This window comes from Staurois parvus, unplaced genomic scaffold, assembly GCF_062004578.1.
Source record: "Staurois parvus isolate SC_StPar_1 unplaced genomic scaffold, SC_StPar_1.0 ptg000106l, whole genome shotgun sequence".
NCBI classification, from domain to species: domain Eukaryota; kingdom Metazoa; phylum Chordata; class Amphibia; order Anura; family Ranidae; genus Staurois; species Staurois parvus.
This window is the reverse complement of record NW_028317902.1, coordinates 8,875,183-8,896,958: the sequence shown is the minus strand read 5'-3', so window position 1 is coordinate 8,896,958 and position 21,776 is coordinate 8,875,183. Positions and strand designations below refer to the sequence as shown.

The 21,776-nt window shown below is 39.1% G+C and overlaps 1 protein-coding gene across 4 annotated transcripts in view; it reads right to left on the bottom strand.

The window, feature by feature from the left end:
• Positions 1-3,705: 3,705 nt before the first annotated feature.
• PRRC2C (proline rich coiled-coil 2C) overlaps positions 3,706-21,776 on the bottom strand; it is a 119,356-nt gene continuing 101,285 nt past the window's right edge. For 2 of the 4 annotated variants that reach the window (XM_089671555.1, XM_089671557.1), the window contains exons 27-35: positions 20,972-21,096; positions 19,374-19,492; positions 18,487-18,715; positions 18,278-18,379; positions 16,462-16,668; positions 13,571-13,677; positions 12,585-12,717; positions 8,432-8,659; positions 3,706-6,984 (exon numbers count right to left, since the gene is read on the bottom strand). In XM_089671555.1, the coding sequence (XP_089527681.1) occupies positions 6,697-6,984; positions 8,432-8,659; positions 12,585-12,717; positions 13,571-13,677; positions 16,462-16,668; positions 18,278-18,379; positions 18,487-18,715; positions 19,374-19,492; positions 20,972-21,096 (1,538 nt within the window). In that variant the 3' untranslated portion in view covers positions 3,706-6,696. The remainder of the gene's footprint in view (positions 6,985-8,431; positions 8,660-12,584; positions 12,718-13,570; positions 13,678-16,461; positions 16,669-18,277; positions 18,380-18,486; positions 18,716-19,373; positions 19,493-20,971; positions 21,097-21,776) is intronic. The other 2 variants (XM_089671558.1, XM_089671556.1) reach the window with 2 other exon arrangements.

Below are 21,776 nucleotides of genomic sequence, written 5' to 3'. Positions count from 1 at the left end.
AGGAACGAGAAGGTAAATATCTTTGATATTCACAGATGCCAGGAAATCTCCCTGCTGGAGAGGTCATCACAGGCAACCCTGATTCTATTTGGAACTTCTGACCCCATACAAACCTGTAAAGTCTCTTAAGGTCAAAGATGGAAAGAACATTGCCATTCAATTTTGAGGCTGTGAATAGGTTTTTGGCTTAGAGGTATTTTACCATTTCAGAAAACTAAGTGGAAAATGATAACCTGAAGATTTTTTAAGTTACCTATTTATATTCTTGCATACCTTCGATTTTCACCACTTCACAAAACAGCACAATGTAAAATTTACAAATTATTAACCCAATAGTTTTATCCTTTAGATTTAGTAGGAATTTGCAAGAATTTTGTGAGTTATTATTGTGTTTATATCCTCTAATAATTGTTTTATTGTATTTTTAGCAAAAAATTATGTTTTGATAAAACATTTGTGTAAATATTGGGGGACCTAACCAATCAGTAGCACCTTTTTATTATATTGGTGTTATGCTTTTAGGGTCTTTTACTAGCTCTAAAAGCTGTAAAAAATGGTAACCTGCAGATTTTTTGAGCAAGCTATTTATAGTTTTGTGCACCTTCAATTTTCAATATTTTGCAAAAAGTCACAATTCAAAATTTACAAATATTAACTCAATACAGTTTTATCCTTTAGATATAGTATTAATTTTATATATTTTGTGGTGTTGGTGTATGCTAACAATGATTTTAGTGAAAATATTGTTTTCATAAACATTTGTGCAACTATTGTGGGACCTTAAAAATCAATAGCACCTTTTTATTCTTTGGTACAATGCTTTCAGAATATGTATCGTTTGGAAGGTTATTAAACGCTGATTGTGAAAAATAGAAAAAAATTGCAAAAAAAATGGTCTGGCCATCTGGGTTTAAAAGCAGGGCCTGGCAATGAAAGGGTTATATCATCCACTGAGAAGCTAAGTTGACATGGAAAAACCTCCAGGTTTTTGCTCAATTCAGTATCTCTTCTAGTGGGATACCTCTCTCCCATCATGCGATGAGCCCCGACCTTAAGGCCTGGTTTACACCAATGCGTTTAGTGCTTTTTGCAGAAACACACTACAATCTATTTAACATTGTTTCCTATGGGACATGTTCACATCTATGCTTTTTTGAGCTGCTGCATTTTTGGAAAGGGTCAGGGACTTTTTTTTTAAATGCAAAAAGCAGTGTTTTTGCTACAACAGAGTTCAATGGAGAAGCTGCTGATACACATGTAGTGCGCTTTTGTCGCGTCGTGTGGTTTTATTTTGCCCAGCAACAAAAAAAAATATCTGCTTTAAAGAAAAAAAAAAAAAAACCTGAAGAAAAAAAACAACGCAGTAGCAACATGGCAAAAACACATATGCAAACACACACTGCAAAACCACAAGAAAGACAAAAAGAAGAATGCATTGGTGTGAACCAGGCCTAAGGCTTTGACACATACCAGCAGCTGCAATTGTCTGTTGTAAAGCTGCATTCAACAGCACAAATGAAGTGTTGACCAAAGTCTCTAGATGTTTGTCTGAGATATCCTTAAAATATTGGGACTTTTATCTACTGGACTTATGAGGGTCTAAACTGCCGGATGTACTGAAGGCATACTCCAATTCTTGGTGAATTCACTCTAAACCTTTTAGGCAGAATGAACATCCTGACAATAAGAACAGTCAGCATACAAAAACATGCTTTAAATGAATATGTACATGAAAGTATTGAGGATGTTGTGGCGACTTCCATGGTCCAAATCCTTTGGCCTATGGACTGGAGCACTTGAGATATGGCAACTTCAAATTGGTACGAACAACTTCCATGAGAAAGCTCACAGGAAGGCCTTTTGGGTCTAAAATAAACAACGACCCTGGGGGTCTTTAAGAGTAGATTAACCAGAAGAGGATTCTGCTAAGTTGCCATCCAGCGGAACATTCTAGTCTTCCTCAACCTTGTCCTCCACTGGTTCCTCTTCCATTAACAGGGAAGGGGAGAAGGATAACGACTGGAGTAAAAGGAAACATTCTTTTTACCCTCAGAGTAGACGGTTTTCCAGATGGAGATTTTGCCTTCTTTTTCTTGGTCAGAAGGGTACACTCAGTCACGGTAAATTCCTTAATGAAGTTTTCCAATGATTCACAACTTGTCCATCAATGGGAATATACAAGAGGCATTGGTCTGTGAAGCATCAACACAAGAAACATTTGAGCCATAGGATCCTTCACTATGTACCTAAAGGAGGCCCATTATGGACATTTGACATATATTATCTACAGCTAGCCTGTTAGAATAAAGTAGGGCCACAGGCATGAGCTCCAGTCGCTGAAGGACAGAAGGATGCATCAGGATAGATACAGGATACCCAGTCACAACCTTGGAGCAGACCATTAAGGTCTGGAAGATGGACATGGTTGCAATGGCAGGTTGAAGGGCAGGACCTGCAAGTCAGAAGAGAGTTGAAAGAGCTTCTAGCCTTTTATCTGCCATCTATAAAATGCATGAATGTCCTCAACAGGGACAGTTAGTCTTGCAAGGACAGGAAATGGCTGGGTCCAAATAAGGGACAGACCACTTCTTTAGGTGCCCTTCCTCAATAGGGTATTGTTGGGCAAAAGACCCTTTACAACTCAGGCCAATGAATATACAGGTTCAGATGCAATAAGGAAAGTCTTAACAGGTTGAGGTCTCTTTAGAGGCTAGACAAGCGTTTGAGTTGATGTCCGGTTTCCCTGCAAGTGATGTACAGCTCACGAGACAAATTCCATTTACAGCATTTAGGCTTATGACAGACTCTATTCAGGCTTCTGCACAAATATAAGAGTTTAGTTTACATTTTTGACAGCCAGGAAGGAAAGTAACAAGCTGACTAGCTGTCCAACACATGTAAGTGGAGTTCAGCAGTTTGGCTTCTCAAGATGCTCAAAACAAACATCTGAAATTGCAGTCCAGATAATCTAGCACAAGTGTAATTAAAAAAAATATGGCAGCTGTGGTTACGCTTTTGCAACTGTCATTGTGTACAAGCCCTAGTAAAGCCACAGCTATGTACAGCTTGGGGAACCCTGATCTTTCAATTGCCCAAGGTTTTGAAGACCCTGCACCATGTGAAAAACTGGCACCTAAAGTGGAACTTCACTCTCTCAAACAACAATGACTACTACTAAGCATAGGGATTAAAAATAAATAGATAGGAAAGCATATGTATTTGTTTTAAAAAAATTTTTGTACATTTCATCAGTTACTTTTTCCAGGTTTTCAGGCTTCCAGGCCTAGGCAAATTATGTCATACATCACAGGAGTCTTCAGGAGGGGTTTTCTCAGCTAGGTACCCTCTCCTGCCTATATGCCTGATGGATGGGCAGATAGATTCCAGGAAATAATTGCTACCCGAATAATCTGCCCTATCAAGATGGTCACAGCCAGAAATGCTAGATGATTTTCAAAGTGATCAGTTGCAGCAAAATAAAGCATGGAGACTTGAATTGGATGGGGGAGTTTGCTTTGAATAATAAAAATGAATTAAATAGCTTTTTGGCTTTTGGTGCTCAGATGCAGCGTAGTTCCACTTTAAATAAATTAAAACAAAAAAACAAATATAAGAAGTCTGTAGTCTGCCTTGCAGCATTTTTTTCGGTTTTCTTTTGATATCTCCATGCTCTGTCTATAGGAAAATTAATGCACTACAGACATCTTTATTTATATAATACTTTATTAGTTCCTGTAATCAAATTGAATGATGTAAATAATATTTTCATACAATGCATTTGCTTTTCCTCTCAACTGAACAGGCTGAAGATTGGCTGCAAATTCTGTACAATGCCAAAAAGAGGAATGGGAGTGCTAAGCAGCCCCCATAACTTGGAAAAAAATTACATCATAGCTAAAAAGAAAAAATATATTTATATATTTATATTAAAAACAAACAAACAAAAAAAAAAGATACAACTAAACTGCAGCTGTCTGCACTTAACCTGTACAGCAAGTCAAAGAGATTATGAAAAAACATGAAAATAAACGGTGGCTTTCAATCAACATAGGAGTTTGAGCAAATACTTAAATACTAAACTGGATATCTTCAAATCAGCTTTTGGGGATTTTACAAAACTACTGACAATTGTTTTAGGGAACAAACTTAAAGGGCAATGCCAAGATAATGTATTAAGCAGGACTGCAGGAGCATAGGAAGGTGAGTGCAGTGTGTACATTCATCTTCATGCCAAGTCCTAGAGACTAACCTTTGTTTCTCGTGACTTTAGTTTGTTTAGACAAAGCTGGTCCAAACAAATTGCTTCACTAATGGACATGCCTGCTGGGAGCGCTTTATGCGACATCAGCTACACACAGTATACAGTGCTGTGTTCCAGCAGCAAGATAAGGACTTCCCTTTCCGCTCCTGGAACAAAATCGTGCCATGCTGACCGCTGCTTAGCCATTCACATAACCACTGTATTTCATCAATGAACACAGGGCATCCTCTGATAGGCTGATGTGGCAAGAGGCAGACGGATGACATCACTTTCTCCACCATAGAGGAAACTCTCACAGGAGCAGAAGGACCCAGAAAAGAACAAACTTAAAGGGCAATGCCAAGATGATGTATTAAGCAGGACTGCAGGAGTATAGGAAGGCGTGTAATGTGTATATTCATCTACATGCCAAGTCCTAGACTAACTTTACATACAGTATTCAGTTCTGTGTTCCAGCAGCAGGAGGGAGACTTCCCCTCCCACTCCTGGAACAAAATCGAATCATGCTGATCTCTACTTAGCCATTCACAGGAAGCTTTGTATTTAAACAATCAATGCCGGGTGTCCTCCGATTGGCTGGTGAAGGGGCAGGCGGATGACATCACAATCTCCACCTCAGTCAACTAGCAGAAGCCTTGAATCCAATGAAATACAATTCTTAGTGTGAATGGCTGATCAAAGTTCAACCTGACTTAATTTGGTTCTGTGAGCAAGACGGGGAGTGCCCATTCTGCTGCCGGAACACAGCACTGTATACTGTATGTAGCCGATACCAAATACAGTTTACCCAGCATTCCCAGCAGGCACATCTGTTGGTAAAGCAACTGGTTTGTTTGGACTAGTTTGATCCAAGCAAACTATTAAGTCACAAGAAACATGGATTTAGGTGACTTGATCACTTTTTCCATTAGGTATTGGACCTTTGTGAGTCAATGAGGATATTTCAAACAATGAGGCAGAGACTAAGGCTGGCCGTACATTATACAGTTTCCTTTAGATTTACCTTTAACTATGCAGTGCAAGGGCCTGCCTGATTGCATACAAATTGAAAGTGTTTAGATTTGACCTCATATTATATGGTTTTGGTAAATGTAAAGAAAATTGTATAATGAATGGCTAGCCTAAGAATGAAGATTTGCGTAATTACTGAAAATTGGACTACCACAGGCTGGATTTACAGAGGTGAGTGAACTGACATTCCAGTCTCTTTCCCATTCCACAATTAATTCAATGCTCAAGCATGCCATTTAATAATCTTATAGCAACAACTTTTTTATGTCATCTGTATTTAAATCTACCAATGTGCGGATTTTCATATTTTTTATTCATTTGCATAACTTCACACAGCTCACAAGCATCAGATAATGGAATTCTTTTTAAAAAGAAAAAAAGTCACCCTTTATTGGACAAAATGAGTGTTTAAGTTTAATAAGAACACTTCTACCACAACATAGCTGCATTTACAAGATATTTTATAATGTACAGTTACAGTGTTGTGTTATGATCAGCACAGATCTTTATCCCACTTCCTTTATATTTATATTTATATATATAAAAAAGGTTGCTGTATAATTTGATTCTACTTTCAGAAGAAAAAAAAAATATGGTCACAAAGAGGTCAGATTTTAAGGGTACAGTATAGAGTGATATTGTTGAAATATTTAAAAACAGCAGCAACAATGGCAATCATTGAAATTGCTTTAGCATAGCACTGTTTTGGAAAACAAATCAGCAGCTAAGTCACTTACTATGAGATAAACACATGACTGCTTTGTGTTCTTGTTTAGACCCAGAATGCTTTGTTTTAGACCACATTTATTATGTGCTCAGATTATCTTTGCAACCTGTAACACAGATTGCTTGAGCCCAGTCTGAGGATTCTTATCAGTAACATCTAGATGATATTTTGGGAGAATAATGGGTGGGAAACTAGAAACTGACTTCTATATGCATGGGAAAACCCAGCAGGTGAGAAATACAACAGTGTAACCCTAAACAAGACCATAAAGCGTGTTTGGGTATACAAATACTATGTTGCACTTGGAACTCACTCTGGTTCGGCACAGTTATTAAGAGTAGCATTGTAGGGTAGTGTTTCCTACTAACCATTCAGCGTCAGCCTCTCTGGATGGTACACAATCCCATAGATATCTGTGATTTTCAGCATACAGGCTGCACTCTCTAAAACAACCACGACACACTGAGTAGAAACTAGAAAAAAAACCTTCTGGACATGGTATCTTCTACCTTTCACACCTTGAAATGCTGAGTATAGCCTCTGAAGACTCCTCTGTCCTGTTCACACAATAGCTAACTATGCTCTGCTATCTCCACTTCCTACTTTTAGATAAGCTGCTGTTATCTTAGGTAAACATAAAAAACTCATATCGATACACCTCAGAGTAGTGCTCAGGACATGATATTTCCAGCTATCTCTAGGACTTTGTGTCTTCCGTTTTGATGGCCTGAGGTTTTATTGGTCCAGTTCTGATGGGTTTGGTAGAGGTCGGCACTGCAGCTGGAGGCAAGGCAGCAGCGGCAGGTTGGTTCTCTTCTACCTTTTCCTGGGAGACTAAGGAGGGTTCCGATATAGAGTCTGAAGGCTTGGTGGCACCTGGGGTGGTTTTTTGAGGTTTGGGGATCACTGGTTTGCTCTGCTGCTGATGCTGTTGTTGCTCGAAGAATCTATGTGTAGACTGTAGTACCTCCGCTCTCTGTTTTGCCTTAAGGGTAAGCAAAAGAAAAGGGAAAAAGAGATGTGTCCCATAAATTAGGATGTGCCAAGGTGTTTACAAATTTGTCTTTGCATCACAATACCATATTTCATTCTGCAACTGAATATAAAACTGTCTCTTGTACATTCCGAATTTATCAGACTGAAAGCAAAACTAAGTTCACAAAATGTACTAATAAAGAAAAATGGTTAATCATCTCATGGGTAGAAGACATACACAGGAGAAAAAAAAACAAAAAAAAAAAAACACAATGACAAAGTCTCATGCTCATCAATTTAGTTAAGAAAACAGTTTAGAGCTTATTAAAGAATAAGTTCACCTTTAACCACTTCAAGTCCGGACACTTTTACCCCCTGTCCAGGCCAATTTTCAGCGCTATCACACTTTGAATGACAATTGCGCAGTCATGCAACACTGTACCCATATTAATTTTTTAGCATTTTTTTTTAAGACAGATAAAGCTTTATTTTGGTGGTATTTATTCACCACTGGGATTTTTATTTTTTTGCTATATAAATGAAAGTCCAAAAAATGTTTTTCTTATAAAATTTTGCAAATAAATAATATTTCATCATAAATCTTGGCCACAATTCAGTTATCTTTAGTAAACAAAAAAAAATTACCCAAATTAGTTTATAACCAAAAATTATACTTACATTTTTTTTACATTTTTATATTATTTATGTATTTTTTTAATACACGGTCACCCTAGCAGTACAGTGTCACCATGGTGACACTGTACTACTTGTGGGGGGTGATGAAGATTTTTTTTTTTTGAACACTGATTGCTTTTACACCTATAAAGGCTGTAAAAGCAATCACTTCTTCTTTCTGGCTGCATTCTTGCAGCCATTGAGAAATACTGTGTGAGCTGTGATTGGTCACAACTTGTCACATGGTACAAGGCTGTTGTGAATAGCCTTGTACCATGTGACAAGCTGTGATCATTCACAGATTTCACACACAGTAAGCAATGATGTCAGAAGTGACATCTTGATTACTACTCTGCATGTGATCACTGATTGGCCAATCAGTGATCACATGATCGGGACCTCGCACAGAGGTCCCGTACGACGATCGGTGTTCCACTGTGTCCGGAACACCGATCGTCCGGAGCAAATTATTGCTGATTGTTAGTGGTTAAATTCTGCCTTTTGACTCTTAAATAATCCCCATGTACTGTACATTCTGTGAAATATCCCTTCATTCAGTAGGAATCTACACCTCAAAGTTTATCAATTTTTGTGTATAATAGGAAAGGAGTTCTGCAGAATGTTGACTGTACGAATGATCCATAACCATAAAGATACCATACAGTACCTGACTTATTGACCTATGGGACTGTTGTACTTTGTGGAAAATTATGGAACATTTAAAGCTTAACGTTTTAGACAGTATAATAAAATATAAATTAAAATTCACAAGTCATGCTGACCTTCAGATCCTGCTCTGCTTTTATAGCGGCATTAATTCGCACCCCAGAAGGTGGAACAGGAGGTGCACGGGACACATGATGAAGACGTGGGTGGTTCATCAGACCTGTTGGCATCTGTGGGGGCAGCTGGTTGGTAAGTGCCATTGGTGGGCGTTGAACTGGTGGTTGGAAAGAATTTGGATGGGGTCCTCGGACCAGTGGAGGCACCAAGTTAGGCTGTGACAGTATCTGAAGAAAAAAAAAACCCACAGGCTTATTTTACAGGAGTTTGCACACAACGTTAGTTTTAGTTTTTCCCCAGTAAAACCAAGGAAAAAAGTTTAAAAAAAAAAAAAAGTTAAAAAAAAAAAAAAAAAAAAAAAAGCTTTCAAATAATGTCTATTAAAAATGAAAGAAATCACCAACCGTTGACAAGTTGCTTTAAGCATCTGTTACTACACTTTCTATTGTACATTTTCGCAATTTATGATCAGTCACATATCAGTAATCCTATACTGTACTGTATGTACTGTTAAAATTTACCATATGTTTCACCTACTTATGCTGGCACTACAGTGACTGCCAACAAATTACAGTCTTAAAATTCCATTCCCATCTACATATAGTTGGGTGCAAATCACATGGATGATTTTAAATTCTTGCTACTGAGAAATTAAACGCCTTGATGATAATCACCTGGTCTGCCACATGCTGATTTCACGTGTTACAGTAAAGCCAGTGCCGGAAAGTGGTTAAACTGCTCAACGGTAGGAAATTAAAACCACCCACATATTTAAAGCTGAATGCCAGATTGGTTCACAATGGATGCCGTGAGACTGCATAGGACAGCTATTCCAGAGCAGTCCCACCGTATCATGAACAGGACAAAATGCCTTGGGTCCTATGTGGGTAATTCAAACCACTGCGTTTCAGTGGTGTGCAGGCACAGTGCGCTGAGAAAAAGTACTGCATGCAGTATTTTTCCTCAGTGCAGCATGGCCAGAGGCTTAGCCGTATCACAGCCACTGCACTGCAATGCAGTGGCTGGTGTGAACCAGCTCGGACTGTATCTTGGTGAGGGACATTTGCTATTGCCAAAGGAACAATAGGGCTCTCAAAGTGAGGCAATGGTTCACTAATGAAAAAAGACAGCAAAAACAAAAACCCAGTAAAATAAAAAGCAGACATATCAGCTCCAGGATCAGTTGGACACTTTCCATGATCAAATTGAACCTAGCATACTATGACTACAGCTCTTCTTACATTGTGGGGAAACAAAACTATAGTAGCAAGGTAAAAAGGTGTAAGTATATCTGCCATTTACGGCTTTAGGATTCTGACATAATTGCAAGCCTTTTCCACTAATTTCCAGGTAATCAATTTATTATTATGCAGCACAAAACAAAATAAACTTTCCATTTATTTAAATACACCAAGCTACATTCATGACTTAGTAGCCAAGAGCTTTCAAGTTTCCTAAAATCAAAGGCTTAAAAAACCCCCCAAAACCCCCCCCCCCAAAAAAAAACAAAAACCTTGAAATGTGTAAAATCTAAAATTTATTTTCCTTGGATAGTTAAGTAGATGAGTAAAAACACAAAAAACAGGATGTATTTACATGTCTTTGTTCTAGATAAAATGTCCCAACTAAGAAAGTGTGCCAGGTGCTGACCAGATGGCTTTGTGACTACACAGGATATTGTTCTACTAATTTACATGTAGCTGGAAAATTTCACAATAAAAGGACAGATTTTTCAAAGATTCAACTTTGTCAGAAAAAAAAAAAACACATTTAAAAAGGGAATGTTTTGTATTTAGTAGGTCAAGTTCATTGTGATCTTTGTCAAGCTCATTGAAGGAGGGTTACTGCTAAAAGGGATGAATTTTTGCGGTGCGTTTTTGACGCTTTTTATTTCCCCCCAACTTGTTGCTGGACAGAATAAAATGCAAAATGCATCAAAAATGAGTAAAAACTGCACTACATACTTTTCTGCAGCATCTCCATTGAGGTCTATAGAACCAAAAACACAACATTTTGCATTTAAAAGTCCCTGACCCTTTAAAAAAAAACAAAAAAAACACAAAAAACAAAAGTGAACCTGTCCCATAGGAAATCATGTTAAATGGATTACTGTGCATTTCTGCAAAACACAGCGGAAAAAGCATAGGTCTGAACCTAGACTTAGGCAGGGCTAATAACTTATAGGTCTCCTGTTTTCACCAATGATCATCTTTCTTTTTCTTGCTTGAGTTTATTGTAGCTATATTAGTGCACGTGCGACAAACAACTGCCCATAATAGTGCAAACAAAAAGCATCATGGACAGTACTCAATTGTTTCTCTCTTTTTCTGTTACTCTTGTGAATGTTACTTTTGTGCTCATCTGTACTTGAATTGGCAGAATCGGAGGACATATTTATTAAACGCTGTGCCAAGCACAGTGTGATCTCCAAAATTCATAGTTTCACTTTACTACCTTTGCAGTCCTGCTATGAAGTTTCTCCAAGGGAATGGATAGTCCTTACTGAAGTTGAAGGGACAGACACAATTGTTTACAGCCACATTTAGCAATTTGCAGAAAGGGGACAACTTTGCCAAAAGCAATTTAGATTATAAATTTCTCTTCACTTAAAAAGGATTAAAACGGATTACCCCTCTCCGATTACAGCAATCTCTCCAACACATTAGAGTGGAACAATTTCTGAAATTGTGATCTCAACTAACAAACCCAATTAATTCCAAGAAAGTTGGGACACTAAAAGCCACATGAAAATGGAGTGAAATGATTTGCATATCTCCTAAAGCCATAGGTTTTAGAAAACAGAAAATATATCAAATTACTAAACTAAAAAATTTTTACAATTTTAAGAATAAAATAGGGTCATTTTGAAACGGATGGCAGCAACATGTAACAAAAGTGTGGGACAGGCCAACAAAACCTGGCAAAGTCGTACTAACAAGGATGAGTTAGAAGAACATTTTCCAGTTTATTAGGTTAATTGGCAACATGTCAGTAACATGATTGGGTAAAAAAAGAGCACCACAGAGAGTTGGAGTGTCTCAGAAGAATCTGATCTGTAATCTGTGAAAAGCTGTATCTAAAAACGGTCAAACAATTTCAGAATAATGTTCCTCAAGGTGAAATTGCAAAGACTTTAAATACCTAGTCTACATAGCTGTTGGCACTGGGGAGCTACAGTTCATTGAGGGAACCATGAATGATAACATGTACTGTGACATACTGAGGTAGAGCATGATCCCCTCCCTTCGGAGACTGGGCCGCAGGGCAATATTCCAACATGATAACGACCCCAAACACCACCAAGACAACCACTGCCTTTCAAAAGAAGATGAGGGTAAAGGTGATGGACTAGCCAAGCCTAAATCCAGACCTAAATCCTACTGAGCATCTGTGCGGCATCCTCAAACGGAAGGTGAAGGAGCGCAAGGTCTAACATCCACCAGCATCGTGATGTCATCATGGAGGAGTGGAAAAGGACTCCAGTGGCAACCTGTGAAGCTCTGGTGAACTCCATGCCCAAGAGGGTTAAGGCAGTGCTTGAAAATAATGGTGGCCACACAAAATATTCACACTTTGGGCCAAATTTGAAAATTTTCACTTAGGGGTGTACTCACTTTTGTTGCCAGCGGTTTAGACACTAATGGCTGTGTGTTGAGTTATTTTGAGGGGACAGCAAATTTACATGTTATACAAGCTGTACACTCACTACTTTACATTGTAGCAAAGTGTCATTTCTTCAGTGTTGTCAAATGAAAAGATAGAATAAAATATTTACAAACTTCTGTGAGATACTGTATGTACATCAATAAAGCTTGATTTTAAACATGAAAGACAAACTTCGTATTCCCAGTTCTTTCCAGTCTTCCTGCTGCATTCTTTTAAATATAAATATTAAAAATACAACAGGGAGGGTGGTGCATGCTTTTAATTGCCACAGCATGTGTGCAGACATCAAAATTCAAGCAGAGATCTCCCCAGAGACAGACTCACATAACCAATGTATGCTTTAGTGCTCTAAAATACAATTGTTTTAAGTGGACTGGACCTTTTTAGGAAACATCAATAGTCATTAGAACAAAAACATAGGTCATAACTACATGACAAATAGTTATTCTTGGAAGACTGAAGTGTAGGTAGGCAGTTTGGTATTACCTGAGGTGGGAACTGCGTAGGGAAGGGAGGCTGACCCATCCTTACATTGGCAGCTGTTGAAGTAAACTGATGTTTCTGGTAAACCAAGCTATTCATTTTACTTGACTGACTGTTAGGACTGGTGGAATTGGCCCTAGAACACACAAGAAAATATGGCACAATATTATACTGTAGCAGTAAAATCTATATATTACTGGAAAGATGACAATGTATGATAGCATGCACATGTTTTACAAAATCTTCCCACCTAACTAAACTGAACTCATCTGAACAGGTTGCTCAGAGTTCAGTAAATGCAGTTGTAAAACTAGAAGGATTTGCAACTTAAAACATTAGACCCCATGCATTTTTGCAGCCACTTTCAGGGGCGTCAAGACGTTTTTTTTTTTCCTGCTTCCAGACAGGCCTCCATATTATCCTATGTGTCCATGCACACAGATTTTAGTAGCAGTAGCGTTTACCAGCAGCCCCCCCCAAGCACCTTGCCCCCATGTTGATGAGGACAAGGTCCTCTTCCCTACAACCTTGGCCAGGGATTGTGGGAGTCTGCAGGAGGGGGCTTATCGGAATCTGGAAGCCTCCCAGAACAAGGTGCTTTGGGGGGAGGGAACAACAACCTCCCCTGCTCCTAAGCACCCACCCCCACATGTTAAGGGCATGTGGCTAGCTCTCCCCTGCCCCCTTTCCTGACCTGCCAGGCTGCAGGCTCAGATAAGGGTCTGCTTTGGATCTTGGGGAAGGGGGGACACCATGACGTTTTTTTTCACTTTTTTTTTTAATTTCCAGCAATGTTTTTTCAGCTGTCAGCAGGGAATCAAGCTGCCGACTTACCCATTGTTAATGACGAGGCGGCTGGCTTCCTGGCCCTCTCCTTAATAGTGCTTCAAAGATCACGAGTGACATGTTTGTTATTTATAAAAAAAATAAATAACCTAGGTTTACAGTCACTTTACACTTTTATGATAGTTCTGAGACAACAAACTTACCGGAATGGGCTGGACGTTGGTGTAGTGCTTCTTCCAATTACAGGAGGTGTACCAGGTTTCACATGGTCCAAAGCACTGCCATAAGGCTTCAGGTCAATATCAGATACCTACAAAAAAGAATTAAATCTTGACTGCTGTTTTTTCAGTAATGAGAAATCACTACTCTGTATCAGGGATGACTAAATAAAAAAAACACACAAAAAAAACAAAAAAACAATCCTCCTCCCCAACAAAAAAAGAAAAGATACTATACACAAAATATCACAATATTAGGGCTGATTGACTAACGAGTACTGTGAATTTATAAAACTTCATATTTATATGCAGATTTAATATAATTACACAATTTAATAATGTAAACAATCAAAATCACAATCCATACTTCTCTGTAAACTGGAAAGATCTGCACACATTTATGCAAGAGGATAAAAATATGAAAACTGCAGACTGTTGATTCACTGATAATATATGCACATAAAATACTTATACACAAAGTGATCTTCAGAACATAAGGCCATTCTCGGATTGGCAGCCTTCCTTACTGGATTTTACCTAAAACTTTCAGCAATGCAATTGTAATGCATCATTTCATGACAAATGATATGTATATTTCAAAGTGCATTTACAACATAGCCTTTAAAGGTATTCTATGCCTTCCCAAATTGATATCACAGTTTTTAGTAGACATTAGGTTACTTCAATGATCATTTTGTCTCTGAGGACTTCACCACTCCTTTTTTTGGAATCAGCAGACATACTAAAGCCATATTAAGAGGTTTCATTCTACCCAAGGGATTTCATTTGTTTGAGACTATAGAGGCCGGTATTAGGAGGGGAGGGTAGTGTGTCAAACTCAAGAACTATAGCAGGGAGATTTGCTGGTGAAGTCAGGTAGTGAATTAGTCCACCAGACTTAAATTATAAGGCTCCTTTCTGGGAACATGTGCAGAAGCATGCGTTTTCGTGCTCATTCCTGGAATACATGTTGTGCTTGCAGTGCCATTAATTGTTAAAGGCACCCCCCAAAAGCACATTCTGCATGTTGGGCAAAAAACATGCATTTCAAATCGCTAGGTGTGAATGGGGCCTAAAGGAAGTAACAATTTTTGTTCCCTTACCCACTTAGCAAAATATGATTGTTCGAGTCCAAGGAAATATTATTGGTACCATTTCTTGTCTTTCACATACATTTGGGGCACAGGAACAATGGAGTAAATCTTTGCTTCTTGGAGGTTATACCCAAGAGTAGCGACTGCCCCTCCCCAGTTGCAGTACAAGAAAAGTGAAATAACCCAATCATAGAAACTCACGCAGTTCTATACAAACTTATACAATATATATCCACATTTTTGTGAACACCTGACCATTGTAGCAACCATATGGCCAAATATGGACGCCCCTTTAAATTATAGAACTCAGGTATTTCCAGGGCAGGGTTTTGTTAATGCTAGAGCACACAATGACATTTTAGACAATTGTGTGCTTCCTACCTTGTGCAAATAGTTCGGGGGGAAACCCTTTTTCGTTTCAGCATTACTGAGCACAAAGCCAGCTCCATGGAGAAAGGCTTTGACAAGTTTTCTGTGGAGGGCTTGAATGACCTGGCTTCAACCATCAGTACCTGACCTCACAAATGCTCTTTTGCTGGATGGGAACATATTTTCACAGGTAAACTCCAAAATACTTTGAAAAGCCTTCCCAGAAGACTGTTGGCTGTCACAGACACGGCAGGGGGTTTGGGGGGGGTGGATGCAATGCTATATTGCCCATCGTTTAGAATGTCCTACAAGCTTATATAGGTGATAGTCAGGTGTCCACAAACTGTTGGCCATTTATTGTATATAGTCTTCACCTATTCTTCCCTCTTTAAAACACAAGTTCGGATAAACAAGTTCAATTTTTATTTTAGGATAGTTGTGATCTCTTGCCTTGACTATTGCAACTCTCTTCTCATAGGCCTACCTCTCTATAGACTGTCCCTTCTTTAGTTTAGGCTATCATACTGCTGCCAGACTCATCTACCTTACCAACCACTCCACTACCCGTCTGCCAATCCCTCTACTGGTTTCCGAATGCCCAGCAAATTAAGTTAAAAAAAACAAACAACAAAATACAAAGCCATCCGCAATTCTGCCCCGAGCTACATCACCAATCTTGTCTCCAAATATCACCCTCTGCACTCCTCCCAAGGCCTCCTGCTCTCGTCCCCTCCTCTCATGCTCATCTTTAGGTCTTCTCCAGAGCCTCTATCATTGTCTGGAACTCTCTACCTCAATCTGTTTGGCTATCTTCTACTCTGGAAGCCAGAAGCTCATCCTCCACAGTTACAACCTTTTGTACTAGTTGCCCACTCTACTAGATTGTAAGCTGGGCCCTCTTGACCCTGTTGTATTTTATTGCATTATAACTGTACTGTCTCCCTTTAGTTTGTAAAGTGCTGCGCAAACTATTGGCGTTATATACATCCTGTATAAAAATCATTCCAATCATTTGGGTCGTGTGGTTTTTTTTTTGGCACAGCCCAACCTTTTTGGGGTTCCATCCCCTGGCTCTCCATATGAGTCATGTTTCCCTAATCTTGCACTGATAACCACAAACCAGCTCAAACCCAATACATAAATGCAAGATAAAAGACTAAATACCCTAAAATATGAGATGTCCACAGGGACATAAAGGAAGGATTTGCATATCTCCTCAAAATAAATAATTCCTTTCATTTTTGGTTGACATTTAGGCGATTCGTCAAGTCCCCCTATTTTAAGAAGGTGATAGCTATTTTATAGTATTTTAATGTAGTGTTTTTTTTGGCTCTTAACAATAACCCTATTGAATATTTCATAACTGCTGTGAAAGTTCAGCAAAAATAAAAACAGTATAATTGCAGTCCTCACCTTGCCAGGGGCAGCCATCATTCCATGCTGATTGCCAGAAGGGATTAGGCCTCGGTAAGCCTGGCTCACTTGGCCTGCCCTAGAGAGATTCTGGTGTTGCGCTTGAGGTGCAGGTGGCAGGGTTTGAGATAAAGCAATTAGGGGCTGCCCCCCAGTTGAACCAAAGTTGGGCAAGGACAGCTGTGATCCTTGCAATGGTACCGTCATCTGGAAGTACAAGGTCAAAATAATCTCACTAGTACCAATACCAAAATTAAAGTGAAAGCTTACAAAAAACTGTGACAAATAAAGAGCTCAAAATTACAGCACAAATTCTGAATTTAGTACAGTGAAAGGATAAAGGAGAGTAGTTAGTGCTTTTCAAACGCTGTGCCTTGTAAGTCCCCGTGTACCCCCAACAGAACAGGACTGAAAAACACTGGTATCTTTGTAATTAATAATAACAATTGTTATTTTAACAGCAAGAGAGTGATAATAATATATCACACATTCCACAATGGCAATCTTCAGCCAGATTTAGAATTTGTGTCTGAATGAGCTAATCAACTACAAATGATATTAAAGTGTGTTTAATTGTTGGCCTGGTTAGGATGTATTTACGGATAACCAGATTTCTTTTTATTTGAATTTAAAAACAGTAAGAGATAAGCACAAGGTAAGTAAACACAATAGTTAGGCTGAAAAGCAAGCAACAATATGCCAAAATAGGTTATCATTGCTGAACGCTTCCATTTTAAGAGCAAGTCTTTTAAAAAAACACAACAGTCTTGTGGATCATTTTATGTCTGGAGAGGGAAAATAAAGGAAAGGTGGTTTAAACGTATGTGCATGTTCTTTGTATGAAAACCATCTACCGCAGGGGTCCCCAAACTTTCTAGAGGGCCAGTTTACGGTCCTTCACACTTTATGGGGACCGGAGTTAGGCAATTGGGAGCAGAAAAAGTCCTGATTACAGTAGGAAAAACAATGCCCCATCTTTGGTGTCAGTGAGAGGAATTGTGCCCCATCTTTGGTGTAATTGTGCCCCTTAACTGGTGTCGTTGCAGGGAATTGTGCTCCATCATTGGTGTCACTGGAAGGAATTGTGCCCCAACAATGTTGTCATTGGAAGGAATTGCGCCCCAACGATGGTGTCATTGGAAGGAATTGTGCCCAATCATTGTGTCATCTGGCCCAATTGCTGGTGTCCTTAACAGGAATTGTGCTCCATTGTTGGTATCATTGAGAGAAATTGTGCCTTTTCATTGGTATCAGTGGGGGCGGAATTATGCCCCATCGTTGGTATTAGTGGATGAAATAGCATCCCAAGGGCCAGACAGAAGCAAGCACAGGGCTGCAGTTTGGAGACCACTGATCTATTGCAACTTCACCCAAAACTGATAGTTCTGCAAAGGGGGGAGAGAGGCGTGGGGAAAGTTTTTTTTATAATCCTGATGGATTTTCTCTTGCTCCCAAAGCAGCCCTTCATGAAATTGGAAAACTGCTGTCATAAGAATAACTGGAGCTACTAGCAAGGCAGACATTGCTACTATGCATAGTAAAGCTAATTCTAATTTGTTAAGACCACAGCAAAAATAGAAAGCAACCAATTAAAGAATCTATTTAGAGTTGCGCTTTGCACATACAGAAGCACAAGTTCACCTAAAATACCAATGCTAAGGAAATGCAGGTGACACACAGTGTGACTATATTCCAGACAAATTCCTGACGAAAACACGTCCCTATCTCTGAAGTTAGAAAATAAAAGCAATCATGTTGGGATGGAGGCCCACATAGCCATCAACATCCAGGCAATTAGTACCCTGGTTGTGCTCACCTGCTGAAGTGCAGTAGGAGACTGGGCAGTGTTGTAGAAGCTTGTCTGGCTTGGCTGTTGCCCAGAATAAAGATTCGAAGGCTGACCTAATCCTTGACGAGTCTGAGGACAATTTAGATTGAGAAATGTATTTAAAATAACGTATGCCAGGCATGTTTGGTACTTACGAATACTTACAGTATATTGTCAGGTAATTTCAACATCCCTACCTGTAGGATGTGTGTATCAATCAGTTGAGATCCTCCCAAACCAGACTGGCCAAGCTGATGATCGTATAAAATAGGAATAGGTTGTGTATTGGTAGTCTGTTGATATGCTAGGCTAGTTTGTGCTTTAGCCAGATCCTGGTGTTGTACTCCTGGAAAGTTATGCAAAGCACCAGACAAGACGACTGGAGAAGGCTGAGACAAATTGCTCTGTAGAAATGCTTGCTGAGACCTGTAAAAGACACAAACTATGTTAGGACTGAAAGTGAGAATTCAAATGATGGAATGATATTTGCAGTCTATTTAAACTAAATGAGAAACACCTGTTATGATGCAAGCATGCTGGGATCAAGTTCTAATTTGCCACTTCTTATACCTGGCTTCACTGGCTGCATATTTATTACAGGTCAATGACTCACTAAGTAATTAAAATGCATCTCCAGCAAAAATGTTTTTTCTTTTTTGGATAGAGCAGGAAATAGTCAAATCCTCTTATCAATTTTCATTTTTGCCATCTGTGTTCCATTGAGGAGCTTGACTTCCTGATACAAAGACAACAGGAAGTAGTTGGAAATCCCTTCTGACAAAATTGTCACCAGATGTTTCCATTAGAAGAAGATTTCTCTTACTTACTGTTGTAGCAAGAACTAAAAACAAATTAGTTATTTCCATTACATAAGCCATCAATAGCTGTGAATAAAATGTCATTGGACTGGATTGCAAGACTAGCTGCATTTCAATCCAACCTGCTAGTTAATGCAGTATTACGCAGGCTGATCTGTTTGCCAACATAGGTCAAATACCTACGAAGGTTGAATCATATAAATTCCATGAGATGCTTTGTAAAATTGTGGATGATTGCATTATCGAATACAAATATTTTGTCCTACCTGTAAGGCTGCAGAGAAGGAGTAAACAATTCTTGAGCTTGAGAAACAGCAGGAGCAGGAGCTAGACCAAGCTGTGCTTGATGCTGTCCTTGTAGAGGAGCATATATAGGAATAGGAATCTAGAAGAACAAACAGTAAATATCAATAACCAAAGTTTAAATAATATTCTCTATTCTACACACTGCTCAGCATAAATGAGTACACCCCTTTTGAAAAGTAAGATTTTAATCAATATCTCAACACGAGAGCAATTTCCAAAATTTTGACAAAACTGAGTTTTTTAGAATATTTGTTTAGCTCATTACATGAAAGTCAGGTTAATAATATAACTTAGAAGACAAAATCTTCAGTTTTACTCAAATTAGCTGAAGCAAAAATGAATACATCCCACAACGAAAACTACAACATCTAATATTTTGTATGACCTCCATGATTTGTAAGGACAGCACCAAGTCTTCTAGGCATGGAATGAACAAGTTGGCGACATATTGCAACATCGATCTTTTTTCATTCTTCAAGAACAACTACTGTTAAAGCCAGGATGCTGGACGGAAAGTGATGCTTAACTTGTCTCTTCGGAATTCCCAATAGGTGTTCGACTGAGTTCAGATCAGGAGACATGCATTGTCATTGAATCACTTTCACCCTGTTCTTCAGAAACGCAACAGTGGCCTAACGTGTGTTTTGGATCATCATGTTTGAAAAGTGCACGATGACCAAGGGCACGGAGTGATTGTAGCATCTTCTTTTTCAATATAGAGCAGTACATCTGTGAATTCATGATTCCATCAATGAATTGCAGCTCCCCGACACCAGCAGCAGTCATGGAGCCCCACAGAAGGGCACCGCCATCACCATGTTTCACTGTAGGCACCATTCATTTTTCTTTGTACTTCTCACCTTTGTAACGCCATACAGTTTTGGAGCCATCAGTTCCAAAAACATTTATCTTGGTCTCCTCACTACAGATTCCCAGTAGTCTTTTTCAGTATAGGCCCTGGCAAATTCTAGGCAGGTTTTTTTGTGCATGGGCTTTAGGAGAGGCTTCCTTTGTTATCAACACCCATGCATGGCATTCCTCTGCAGTGTATGCCGTATTGTGTCACAGGAAACACAGGTTTTTCTCAGTGGAGAACATCTGTCTGCATGCCAGAGCTACGGGCAGATGGATTCTAGGAAGTAAATGCTACATAAATTATTTGCCCTTATGGTCATGGCCAGAAAAGCTAGGGGTGTTTTTTTTTTTATCAACGTGTTTTCTCAGCAAAATAAAGAATGGAGATGTGAATAGATTTGTGATTTTGCTTTAAATATTAAAAATGAATTAAATCTTTTTTGGTTTGTGGTGATCAGATACAGTGTAGTTCTGCTTTAAAAAGAAAAGGAACTCCATGAAACAAAAGAACATACAACCTCTAGACAGGTAAAATAGAACATTTCAATTGCAGAGCTGCAAAGTCATGTGGCTAATAAAGAAACAATTCTTCTATACTAACACCAATCTTAAAGCGTTTTATTTTGTCAAAGCTCTTAAAGCTCTAAATGTATTCAACCCCAAAGCCAACTACTAGGAGGAAAGTCAATATTGTCATGCTCACCTGTGAGAGCCCAGGCTGGAATCCCTGCTGCTGTGTCAAAGTTGGAGGAGCCAAGCGTGCATGCTGTGTATTAAATAGGTGACTTGTGTCCATATAGAATGCAGGAATCTGTGCTGCTGGACCTTCTCCACAGAAAAAAAATACGTTTTAGAGGAAAATCTGACATTCCCATTTAACAAAGAAATAATTCATATTGTACAATGCACAACCTAAGAAAATGTCTGTCTGGCACTGTAAAGCTGGGATCATTTAGCTGATGTAGTGGCAGTTTTTGGGACTTTAGTGTTTCCCCTCGATTTGTTCTGGGTCTATTCTGGACTTTGCTTTTCATCCACTTAGTGCCCTAATTCTTAAAATTTCTTTTGGATTCTGCCTTCCTCTCGCCCACCTGCTTTTCTATTATCTGTGGGTGAGCTCACTGGCTGCTTGAGGATATGGTAAAAAAATGTGCAGGAAAGAGGTATGTATGCCAGTAAGGCTGTCTCAAGGTTGCTTGGTTATACTAAGTAACGGGAAAACTGAGACTGAAAGGGGCGATTTAAGATAAAGGCTGAGACCAAACACAGTTTTTAGTTCATCCATATAATAAACAAGATATGTAAACCCCTCTCTTCCTTAACGGGGGAAATTAACTTTAAGTCTGGGTTCACAAATATGCAGTGCGGTATATCGCATGTCATTCACACAGGAACCGCAATGCATTCCTGTGCAAATCACATGCGATTCGTGTGCGGAGCGATTGGAGCCATACAGTTTTGTATGGCTCTAATCGCACTGCACCCGCACCAAAAAGGTGCAGGACCCT